The 13909-nt window shown below is 31.8% G+C and overlaps 1 protein-coding gene across 3 annotated transcripts in view; it reads right to left on the reverse strand.

The window, feature by feature from the left end:
- The window catches only part of kcc (solute carrier family 12 member kcc), a 227919-nt gene that overhangs the window by 18310 nt on the left and 195700 nt on the right, over nucleotides 1-13909 (reverse strand). For all 3 annotated transcript variants that reach the window (XM_085947198.1, XM_085947199.1, XM_085947197.1), the window contains exon 12: nucleotides 471-664. In XM_085947198.1, coding sequence (XP_085803324.1) covers nucleotides 471-664 — 194 coding nt within the window. The remainder of the gene's footprint in view (nucleotides 1-470; nucleotides 665-13909) is intronic.

The following is a 13909-nucleotide window of genomic DNA, read 5'->3' on the forward strand; positions in this document are numbered from 1 at the left end:
AAATTGAATATGTTCGATAATATACTATGTTTTATTTTAGTTATCAAAAAGGTTCCCTGTAATAGTTTATTCAATTAATTCTTCCATGTAAATATAACGAATGTCTGAACCTAATCCGGTGTGGGCACTCCATGTTAGTATAGATACTATGATGCATACAAATAGGGCTTGAAAGAGTCCCAACTTTGCAACTGTGGTCAGTTTCAGACCAGAGAGTACATCGCATAGTCCTGCAATTTGTATGCTTTCCCCGGAGGACTTCACTCACACATAAGCCAAATTTGGAGGCAGTTGTGTGGAATTCCCGGCTGCACTGTGACTTGTTATAGTTTTGTGATATATTTTTTAACCATTTTTTATCTTACTATTAATTATCTAATCTGGAATTAATGTTAGTGATTTTAAGATGGCAGAATATATATCTATAATTTAGTTAGTTAAAATGTAGAATCGCTAAATAGCTAACTTACCAGCTTTAAGTTGCGATGCAAAAGCGAAGAGTTTCCTGTACTTGGGGATGAGATCAGAGGTCGGTTTGGCCAGGATCAGAATCTGCGGCCTCCAGTTCTTGGTGTGAGGAGGTCCTTCTTCCAGACGCAGTAATGAGTAACGTGCCGCCGAGAGCGCCAACCCGCGGATGCCATCTCCCCATTCCTTCTCAGCTCTGTCGACAAAATGAACAATTTCAATAAGAAATATTTACAAAAAATGGCTACAGTCACGATGCCTAAAAACAGTGTTTGCATGATAAAGTCGATATTTTGAGAAACCTATCAGTAGCTACGCTCTGAACTTTTCATAATAGAAAATTGTAACAAATTTCAGTAACGCGTACCTACTCGTAAAATTGTACACGGGTCAAGATTCAAAAGCTTATCGAAAAAACTATAACCAACTTACTTTGATATTGAAGCAAATTAATAACCACCATGATATTATAAATAGTTTGGCTATGATGACGGATTTTTTCAGATATTACTGCTATCCATTACACCATTGATAATTAAAAATCACCTATTGTTTGTGGATGCCTTTTTTTTTAATTGAATGATCTGGCATGAATTTACTATTTTCTGGATGCGATAATGGTCTCATATAATAAAAATATTCAAATTTAATTGAGACCAACTCAATGTAATTATTTACATTCACTCTTATTATTGAATAAAAAAATTTAATCTGTTCTTTATAATACTACAAAACATTAATCTAATATCACTGTCTCTATAATAATAGCGTTATTTTCTTCGCATTGTAAGTTATAATATTATTATCACCTACTTTTAGTGTTACATACGAAAGCCTAATTAATTATTCCGAGCAGGTATTCTGGATGAAGCCCACATACAAACACTGAAGTGTTTTTCCCATTCCGGATAGCCGCCAACCCAAAAATTAATTACAACGCCTTAATAATGTTAAATATGCTGACGATGGTAATATAAGCTTTCCTTTGATTTGCTATCCGAAAGCTGCTTTAATTAATAATTGATAGGTAACACTAATTATATTATCAATGTCAGATAGGTACCTTTATTACGACAAAATAATACGAGGAACACACTCATATTATAATCATGGCAACTGTATCGATTTCATAAAAAAATGTACCTATACCTAATCAAATATCTATGAAGGTTAACTTATAATTAGAATCATTAGATAATCGGAAATTTTACTGCAGAACAATTTGAAAAATATTTTTATCGGTTTCATCCATGGATAGAAATGCAAAAGCCAGTCCACTATAAACCCCCTCAAAAACACTGGGACTAGACTAAACAAAACCCCTGAATATCTTTTGTTTGCGTTACAAATTCAATGCACAGACGTAAATATTGAAAAATATATCATATTATTAATTAAGACTTATTTAAGTTCGTCCTATATTTATTCACAGTTAAGAATCGTACCTTTTTAAAGTCACACCAGATGGTCGGCTCTAAATTGATTCGGCGCCGGGACAACTGGGCGCCACGCAATCGAATTAAATTCGAAAATAAATAAACGTTCGTGAATTATGGGTACTTTAAAAATATATATTTAATATTATTATTTATATTTAAATTATTATTTAATACTGGTGAGAATTTAAATTTGCACACGTAAAGAATGATTTAATAATTGTGCATATGTTTAAGTTCCAACGAGAAGACAGTTCTTTTATTTTTATATAATGCCTCAGGTATGATAATTCTCAATCCGCAATTGACGCAAAAAAAACATTATATTAAGAGCAAAATGAATTAAAACTACCAAGTAGTAGATAGAAACTGATATGACCTCGTCTACCTTCTGTATCAAATTGTAACGAACGTCTATTTAATTCATTCGACCGTGCGGCGCCCAAATGTCCTGGCACCCAGTTGTCACATTCCCAGGTAACCCACTTGCCTTATTTTTTATTCCCTTTTTTCGTTATATATTTTTCACTGACTACCATACCAACAAATACCACTTGTAATTATGTTACGGAAAAAGCACTCTTTCGGACGCTAAAAAGGACGTTCTAAATAATGTAACCCAGCAAATAACTCATTTTGCCATAACGTCCCTAATACTAGTTTGGTTTTGTATATTCGATATTAAAAACGCACCAAGCGTTATTATAAACTTTCAGAAAGATTAAAATTCCTAATCACATTTTATGCTCGATTTTCAAGGATTGTTAATCGGTTTAAAACCTCGAAAAAGTTTTCACATCGTGTACGTCGCACACAAGTACATCGTGTTTTCAGTAAATGTGCAGAGTACCTATTTATAAGTACATACTTAGATGCAGTTGGACGTATAATATTATGTAAACAAATATAATAAACTAAAAGAAACTAATACACGTTCGGACAGTGATAGATGTTTTATGATATATATTTATTTATTTAAGAACACAAAACAATGTGGAAATAACAAATCTAAATTCAAAACGTGCACGGCATGAGATTTACATTATAACAAATATTACCCTCACTAGAGAGAAGAAGAGAATATATAAAATAATAAAAATAACAAAAAAATAAAATTTTGAATAAAAAATACATAGGACGTTACCGAAAATGTTTTCGTCTTTGGTAGCGCATTGACTAGTCTTGCACCCCTCGCTAATGGTGTCTGATAGGCTTGACACGAGGAGACGGTTCCGATTCAGAATAAATCATGGCTACGACCACGTAGGTAATTGACAGGCGCATGTCAATTCAAATTCATTAGGACAACAGGATTGGAAACCACCCCTCGCGAAAACAGGCAAAAGTGTTTCAAGAGCAGAAGAGACCTACGAGATTCAAGAGAGTGAAAAGTAAGTATGCCTTGTAGAAAGGCTGTCGGAAAATAATCATTTGACGATTTATCGAAAGAAAATAGTTACTTATATGTCTTAAAATAAAAACATCGAAGAAATTTCTTCTGGACGCGTTCTAAAATAAGCTTATAGGAAATATAATAGCTAATTAATAAATATATAAGGTAGGTAATTGTTATGACGCTATTATAAAGTTTGCTTGTTGTTTGAAAGTTACTTAATAATAGTAGTATCTTAATAATATGAATGAAAGAGTTGTGGCTGAAATACTTGAAAGTCGAGTCTCAGCACTATCGTTGGTTGCTATGCGATATATTCCTCACGAGGTATTTCACGAAGTATTCGACTACCGCAAAGCATTCACCTCAAAATCTCTCATATAAGTAAAGACTTTTGCCCGACGTGTGTGTACACAAAATGTCGGTCACACGAGGTGGGAATTATTATTCAAAGCACATCTAGAAAATCTGCACGGATATTCTGACAATCATTTGGATTCAATTATTTTAACAAATCTCATAGATAGATGGTTAACTTTTGGTCGTTCACACAAATACACGATATTCTATTGTGAAAAGATCGCTATGGTACTTTCTCTGAGATATTTGTTAGATTTATTTTATTCTGTAAGATATACCTCGTTTACAAGTGCACGGATTTACTGCTGACAGTAAGTATTATCGCGGCCATAATAAAAAAAATGCACGTGTAAACACGTATTATCGTGCAAATTGCCAGACTGCATGTATGCATAAAAATAGTTCAGAAGCTTCTGAATTTTTACGCGACAATTAGAGCAGCGAACCTGGTGGTAAAAAAAACGAATTACACCGCGCAAACTCATTTTGAGGTTACAATTTTCGCAACCTGTCAAATAGTACCGTAAAATGACAACCTCGTGTCTCTCTTACTGTTGAATAATGAGATTGGCGAGACAGTCAGCACTTTTACGTGTAAACAGTAAGTTATTGTCGCGATAGTTTAAAATACACACTATTGGTACAAGTAAATCTATGCACGTGTACAGTGGCTATAATGTAGGTATGCATAACAAATTAAGTTATTCTCATACAGTAATGAAGATGAACAATAATGCCAAACAACAAATTCACGCATCTCATGACAATAATTTAAAATTAATAATTTAGTTGGATCCAAGATTAAACGTATAAGAAATAGCTGACACTGTTAGGGCCACTCGATCGATATGGCTTTAAAGAGACTTTCATGAAATCGGAAAGGTATCTCGGTAAGTCAGGAGATAATGCGTCATATTGCAGCATGAGAATGCAAGACATTTGCAGTAAAAATAACCCAAGTAAAACTAAAACTGTGTGACTGGGAAGCAGTGACGTCCCTAGACAAAATGCCGCCCCTAGGCAGTGGCCAAAATGCCACATTTTATTTTATTTTATACATATTGCTAACAAGATATAGGTATACCACTAAATCTCACCATCTCTATATACTTCAATAAACAATATTGCGAGTCCACGGTTTCAGATACACCAGACAACTTCAAAACTCGCTAGTGACTGGCAAAAATATTCGGATAAATTTATTAGGTAAGTACCTATGTACCTACCGATAGTTCAAATATAATTCGCAAATCTGCATGTGTCATTGCTGGTCATCAAGAACGTTACGTCCAAGGACAACGGAAGTAAACTAGACATCGCAAACCAGACAAAAAATACAGTCCTATTAAACCTTGTATGTTAATTAATATCTACATTTTCTTTCACACCAGTGAGGTGATTTTTTTAATGGAAAGATATTTCCGTTATTATTAAGTTTAGTTAGGTACCTATTTTTATATAATTTGTCAAAAAAGATGGCACACGGTCGTGATTAATGATAGCGATGATTTAATTGACTTGAAAGTAATAATAAAAAATGGACTCATGTGTGTTAACTTAATTATATTTGCTATCTACCCTTATTAGAAAGTAGGGATTACCTACGTAAGTGACAACATTGACGTAGGTTTACACCATTTTAAAGAAATAATCTAATATATTATTATTCGGGTATTATGGAGGAAAGTTACACAATTATTATTATAAAATCACGATAAATTCTTAACGCGTCTTCAGTTAAAATAAAAATGGCATAAATCCCAACTGTGACACCGACCAATTAAAAAAACTTTTTCAGTCCCAGCTAAACGTAATCCCTGGGTACTCACTCGTTCGTATATAAAACGAGTGGAGCTAGATACAGTCATGAAAAACCTTGGGCTTTGGGAGGGATATATATATTTAGTTATGCAGACTTTTTTTATTTACCTACCTGTATCATAACATTATTATTAACACAATGCTTGCGGGCCCTTTTAATTAATTTTGTAATTAACGTGTTAATTTGCATTTGAAAAGTAATTAGCAAAAACACAATTTTGTGCGGCCCGTAAGCTATGGGTTAATTGAAGCTCTAGGCACACGATCTCTCGCCAAATCGGAAAAAGCTGCATGATAATAATATGAGATCATTATTTTTATTAAATATTTGGGTTTTTGGGTAAATTAAAAAAAATATAAATTACGTATTGAATGCGGCTCAATTTAACGGACCTTCTGACCTCAGTTGAAGGTGGTAACAGTAGTATTAATTGTCTCTAACATAATATTATTATTATTATATACGAATCATTCCAAAATAGTGTTTTCATTTTAATTATATCTGATTTCTTGTACAAATTGATATATTCGCAGCATTGAACATAAAATTTTCCCTACCTAATAAATATTCTATACTTAATGTTTTCAATTTAAATAATCAGTTTAAAATCTATAAACACTGATAGAAATTAATTGTGCCCATTTTACAGTTGTGACTGTAACCTGACAATTTATTGCTTATATCACAGGTAAATCCATCACACGTACATAAAACAAAATTTGGTTCCGAAGATTTTATAAACAATGAAGAAAGTTTATGATTGAATGAAAAAGTATATTTGAAATGTTTATTTGGTATATTGGTAATAAATTTAATTTGGTGATATTTTTACTTTCGTATTATATTAATAAATTAAGATGTTGCTGAATTAGTCATGTATGTATTTGACAATATTGAATTGAAATTGTATTAATGTGACAATATCATATTGAAAGGTATGTTTGTATGTTTTTCAAACAAATCATTAATGATATTAATTGAACTGCCATTTTTATGGTGGAATATCATTTATAGTGGTTTAGAAGAAAGGTTTTTGTTAATACTTTAAGATATTTAGTCAATACTTGTTGATAGCTGTTTCAGGATATAAACTCATCCTCAGAATGATCTATCGCTAACTTAAGTGTTAAATAATAAAAGTTCAAGGCACGCAAATAAAAATATCGTTTATTTTAATTGGGTCTTGAAAAAAAATCAAATGATAAGATACTCTCATAATAGTTTGGCATACGCTTACAGTACAGTACTAACATATTGAGTACACTTAGTATTTTTTTTAGTATAAATAATTGTATTTCGTAGTTTCATTTTAATTTAAGATGATACTATGCAAATCGCTGCTGATGAAAGAACCAATAGAGGTGCTATCGGGTAAAGGAAAAGAGTCGCAAATGTGGTTTCCTTATTAATATGAATAAGATAAAAAGTTAATTGTTTTCGATCGGCCTAATCTTCCACTAGCAGAAAGTCTTCAAAACCTAGAAACAGTAGACCACTTCAATTATTTTCGACCATTAGTGGAAACGGCGGATGTAAATCAGAAATAAGAAGGCGTACAGAGAATAATGACAAGTCTTACCACTATATTGCCGCGAAAATAATGATTGTGCAAATGTCATTCGTGTTCTCCATTAATCACAATACATATGTATATACAGCAGTATATAAATAATATAGTATTTGAAAAATAGTTTTCATGAATTTATATTAAAAAGAAATAGAACGGAAGTTGGTGAATTATAATAAAAACCTTTCAAAATATATACTAAAATATTGTACAGTCATTGGGTCATGGAAGGAATTTGATGCATTTGAGATGTGGTGTTGGCGCCAAATGCTTTGTATTTATTGGACAAAGCACAAGACGAATCAGTCAATCATCCAGAGACTACAGATAAAGGAACGGCTTTCGACAATATTATGTATGAGACGCATTCTGCAGTTTTTTGACATATTACAGATAACCTAAAGAGACTGGTGGTTTTGAGAAGCCTCCAAGGAAGGCGAAGGTCGGCACGCTGGAGCGACCAAGTGAAGGAAGTTAATGGAGGCAGCTTTCACTCTACCCTGAAAGAATCAGAGGACCAAGAGGGGAGGAAGGTCTTGGTCGCTCAGACGATGATTGAATTTTAGGGAGGTTACGATTCTCAGCCAATGAGGGAACGACTAAGAAAAAGAAAAGATAATTTTATATTCGTTGGCGGTAGATTAGGTAGAGGAGATAAAATTGTTGTTGCTTTGATGTTGTGAGGGGAGAGTTTATTTATCGTTACAAGAATAAATAAACACAATAACAGATTAACAGAGTGAGGTTATAATCGCGGGTATGGATGTACTGGCGAGATCGATGTGATCGAGAGATTGATTATATTAATGAACTGAGAGACTGGATTCGAGTGGAATGACGGTTGACTATGTCGAGTGATCGGACTCAATGTGAGAATGGTGTGTCGAGTGACGGACTCGTGATGATAGTGAGGATTGATGGATTGCCCTTCCTATTTATACAAATGCAGTCCATATTACAAGAGACATTGTCGCAATTAACAAATCCTAATAGATCCTACTGATCTAGTTATGTTTGAGGAAATGCTGACGATCGTTTTCGCTTTATTGTTTTGTAATGCTGAGTGGTATGATTGCTACAATTCTGTAAATTAAATATGTCGTCTACTGTTATGAAAATATCAATAGGTATGGTTATATACTTATGTTTTATATTATACTGTTGCACGAATACATTAAGCGACAGAGTGAGATTTTCACTTGAATTTTCCGAGTGAAAAAAGAAGGCGCATTTTGTGGGAACGCCTTTTCCAAATGCTTACTCTCCGATGTGATGTGAAGATATGTCAAGCCTACGCTTTTTCGGAATACCGATTTTCATTCCGTAACAAAGGAGTACTTTCTAAAATCACATATTATTATGAAACTTTTTCGGCGAAGATTCGTGTTAAAAGCGTCGTTCTATTTTAAGGCTATCTCGTCGACATATTTTTTATTGATAAGAGCAGTAAATCTTTGTCTGAACGCAATAATATTCAATTCAATATTCTCGCCTATCATTTTACAACGTTTTTATTAGATCGTATTCTTGTTTGTCCGGTGGTTGTTTATCCAGTACAAATCTTGCGATAGATTTTTAACTAACTTCACGACTAGCTAGACATTTGAAACTTTTAGAATCAGAACACGATGCCAATGCATTCTTTTAATACTTTTAGCCATCTTTAAGTAGAATTGAATTCATTTTCAGTTAATTCTGTTTTGTATGAAAAGTTATTTCGGAAGAAATCCGTAAAAAGTAAAACACTATTATTAATATATACGTGCGTTACTATGGAAATCAATATGAAATGTCAAAATGACATTTCAGTATTCAATATTTATTCAGTATTTCTATCAAGTACAAATTTTTTTGATCCTTTAAGCTAGTCAAGTCAAGTTTATATGATTCAACAGAAAATTTAAAAACGTTGTATATAAAAAGTTCTTTTTATCTCCTAATTATTTTGTTGAGAAAATACTTCTCATTATATTGCGTTGTCATCTAAACAAAAGTTAGCATATCAATGTTTTATAATAATTATTGTGATTCTAAAAAGTAAGTGAAGCCTATTTACAGCTGACGCAGTTTCTTTAACCAAAAAATGCGCCTTTTTTATTATATCTTGTATGATTTAACTAAAACGGCGTATATGTGTAATAATGAAAGAAACAACGCATTATTAACTGAGGGAATAGACGTATTTTTTAAAGTTATTATTATTATTGATCTTCGTAGTCTCAGCTGAAAGTAATTTAGAATTACATTTTACGAGTATACAATGTTATTTTATTACTTAGTGAATATATTATATTATTTATAATGACTACTTAGGTACATTACTTAACCATATGGCATTACGATTTACACTTTTGAAGGTTACATTATGTCAGAAACATTTGGATATACAGGGCTGAGTTAAAAACATTGCAAGATTAAGACGTGGTAATTGGTATTATTGACTACTTAAATTTTCAAGAAGCCTTTGTCTTTGGGCTTTATATAGGGTACCTACATTGCTAAACAACGTGATTCATATCTTCATTATCATTATTTGTGCACTGATACTTAGGATCAATGTTAATAGTGGTGGTGTAAGGTATGTGGAACGAAGAAAGCCTTGAACATTGGCTAATTTCAAAGTCCCGTACGGTAATCAATTTTTAGTAAAAAAAAAATATACTTAACTTTATGATAAACTTAATTTTATTTAATACAATGTATTGCATTTAATTGTGTATATAAACACAGTGGCGTATATAATAATCGATCACATGACTTATTTATTCGTATTTTACGACAAGGGGGTCTCCACCTTGATAATTTTAAACTGTGCAGTGTAAAGAGTGTTACATATAATTATACACGTGTAATTTCAGAACGCAAAAAATAATATCGGTTTAAGAATTAAGAATATTTTGACGACGCTAGCGCTTCCAGCGCTTCAAGAAAAATCGTTACTGATACGCAGCTTGTTTAATTATTTAAAAAAAATCATATCAGTTATGAAGTCATTATTATAAGATACTACATTATTCCACTACGTAATAATAATGTTATCTATAAAATAAACTGAATCAACTATAACCATTTAGGATAATATAATTAGCGAATTTACGCTTGTAGACTTGGAACTTACTAAACTTAAAGTTTGGAAATTTTAAGTAGACTATTACGTTTGGTTTGGTTATAATATTATATTGTACTACTTAGGTATCTGCCGTTTCTTTGTATAAATAATTGTAATGCTTTGAATACATAATGTGATATAACTTTAAATTAGAAATCGAACATGAGTTATAGACAATCTAAAGTTAAATTTATGTTACCACCGATATTTTTAGAATTTATACGTCACTGTTTGTGAGTAGAAAAACAATTTATAGTATTGACATCAAGACGGCTAATCTACAAGGGCGTAAGGGATATTATGGTGAAAATGAGATATTATTAATTTATGACATTCGATTGCTTATACTGATCTTCAGAGTCACAAAAGTGCAATAGCATAAGTTATTTCGTATAATATGTTTTGGCAGCGTAGTAAATTGAAATAAATTATAGCGAAACCAAACCATTTTTATTTTTAAATTACTCTTTTATAAAATAAAAGTTGTGACTTTATTTTGGACTAGTATTCTTGATTTATATTAAGTACATAATATTTCACTATATAGTGTTAAATTAAATAATGCCCTGGTTCTTAAAATTCCTAATCACTCCCAAACACACTTTACCAATTTTCAAATTTCACCACTCTAAGAAAAAAAGCAATTGAACTGACTAATCACTTCTCTCACATTTTACGTATAGTTTACTGTATACCTACGAATAATTTTCTATATTTTTTCCGACCATGTCCGATCCTAATAGGATCATATGGGCCTCCACAGAGTAGAAGTTTGTATTAACAGATTTTGTTTTTTACGAGAAATGGAAGTCAGCCACTTGCTCATCCTATTAGGTCCATACCCTGACTCACACAGAAATTGAAAAACAATTATTATTTTTACAATTCTATATTTACGTGATATTTAAAATATTATTTGAGAAAGTAGTGGAGCGCGTTCTGGTCTTAAAAAAATCTCGGGTCACCGAAAATTCGCAGTCCGGACCTACTACTACGTTTGCTGGGTATATGACTAGAATTGAATGGTAATAGAAAATTTCTGGTTAAAAATATTCTTTATGTTTCAATTATTTTTTACATCGATTAATACATGCATTATGCATGGTTTTTAACGAACGGCTGATGAATAATTTATAGATAATGAACGTTCGCCCATAAATAATGAAGCTTTCCGATTTGCATTTTGATAGTAAATCAACATAAATGTCGCATGCGTTTTACGTCACACATTAACCTAGTTGCGAAAACGGCTGTCTAAGCGATTTGCCAAAATTGTTTTCGATGAAAATATTGTCAAAACGACTGAGCATCTCGTGTTCATATATGAAATCTGTCCTCCCACAGGGCAGCGAGATAAAGAAATATTTTTTTCGTGCGGAATAAAAAAATAAACGTACGAGGCTATTCTCGGATGAAATACGATAACGTGAAATCACATAGTAACAGTTATTATGATATGGGGGTGCAAACGCACGGCGTATAATTTGTTGCGACAATCGTTATAGGAACAAAACAGCTTAATTTTCATAAATACAAAAAGCGAGAAAAACAAAGCTACATAGCGAGACATATCATGATTAAAATTAACAGTGACATTAAAAGAAGATTATAATATGACATTGCTTGCGAGGATTATAACGGATTTTGGCTGATACAATGTTGGTAAATACGAATATTTTATTTTAATTGTAAGATTGTAAACATTTTTATTATTTGCATACAAGAAGTATATTTTACTTATACGTCTAATAAAAAATGCCTTCTATATTATGAAGAGACGATCGGCATTAAGATGTTTTATTTATCTGTTATTTAATATTATATTTAGTTAAATGTCTCATTATGTACCTAATTTTATTACGTTTCTCACACTTTAACTATTTACATTGTTTATTAGTAATGGTATTTTAATAGGCTTGCTAAATGAATTATTAACCTTTGGTATCTAATGTACTTAAGTATTCTTAAACACTTAAAAATTCTAATAAATAGATTATACTCTTGCTTATTTACGCCTTGGTAATAATGTTTTCACATTCTTTTATATATTTACCGTATGAATTAAAATTAAAATTATCACTTTGTTGATAAATACTTCACTGATTATTTCAAGTGGCGCAACGTGGCATGGAAAGGTGCATGTTAGGCATAACGCGAAAAGACCTTAAAATAAACCATTGAATAATAAGGCAGACAAGAGTATGCGATGTGTAGTCGAGCAGATTACATGGGAACGGGCTGGACAAACGTTGGACAAATGCCATCATATAGTGGAAATAAAGACGCCCTAAAACCGATTAGATAGACAGACGCATAAAATTTGATGGACGTACGTGGTTGCAAAGAATTAACGAACGAAAATAGTTGAAGGAGATAGAAGAGGTACAGCAGTGGATCAAACAAACGTCATTACGATGATGACAATTTGACTGATAATAAATAACGGTAATAATGGTAAGTAATTTTTCCAATAATTGTTACATGGCACTGCACAATATTCTGGTTGTGACTGTACTTATACAGTAAGTTCTTGTGAATTATTTGTTTATTTAGAAAAAGAGTATTACGGCATTACAGCGATTGGCCAATGCGCCATAATACATAATAAATACAAAATTATAAAAATGTCATAATTACAAATAACAACTAATATAACAAGAAAGTAGAAAAGACAGCATGTGTTTATGTAAATATTAAAGAAACATGATATATATAATTATAAATTTAACCTATTTAACACGTCCACAAACATTATATAGTTAATAACAAATAAATCGACCTTTATGGTGCCATCAAATAAGTGAATCTCACGATACACAGCATCATGAAACATAGCATCTGTCCTGCGACGAGGTATCATGAAGACCGTAGAGTTACGAGTTATATTGGTGGGAACATGAAAATTAATATTTGCCAGTATATACGGATTGTAAATGAACCCACGAAGAAGTAAAAAGAAATGCTTTAAAAGAGCAATTACTCTTCGGGTGGACAAAAATTGTATTGATAGCATACCCAGAAGAAAACGAGTCGGGAAATTCGTTTTATTATCATTATCATAAGGAAAGAACTCGTATGTTGATATATCGTATGTATAATTGATATATTATTGTACACATAATACGAAAGTCAAATTTTAGACAGTATGGAGTAGCTGGTTACATGAAAACTTTCTACGGTCATTCATACCTATAATTTTACAAATGAGTTGCCTAGAGTCATAACACACATATTCAAAAAAATCAAGTTTTGAGATAATCGCAAAAACTACCAGAGCAACGTTCTTTATAATTATTAAAAGACAAGATAAGTATTGAATTCTCTTGAATGAGTGAGTGAGTGAGTAGATTTACATTATTTAAAAAAAAATATATATATAATATTCCTAAGGCTACAGACACACAGCACACTATGGGAAATAGAGCTGCCTGATTGGTTAGAAAGGCCTTGATGACAGAACCACATTATTTATTGAAAAATGTAAGTTATGACACCAACAGTCATTTTTGTCAACGATTTTCACATGGTTTAAAGTGATTTTTGATAGTCAACCATTTTTCTGTATATATCATAATGACTTTAAAATCACTTCGTATATTTAACTCAAAAATGACAAAATTACAAAATGTGAGTTACAACTCTAGGCAACTCAAATATGGCTTTACTCTTAAAAAAACTGTAGTTAACTATAATTTTACAACGTTTTTATTAGGTCGTATTTTTATTTGTCCGGTGGTTGTTTATCCAGTACAAA

Source organism: Rhyacophila brunnea, unplaced genomic scaffold, assembly GCF_057557595.1.
Source record: "Rhyacophila brunnea isolate RB1 unplaced genomic scaffold, BYU_Rbru_1.0 scaffold_2, whole genome shotgun sequence".
NCBI lineage: Eukaryota > Metazoa > Arthropoda > Insecta > Trichoptera > Rhyacophilidae > Rhyacophila > Rhyacophila brunnea.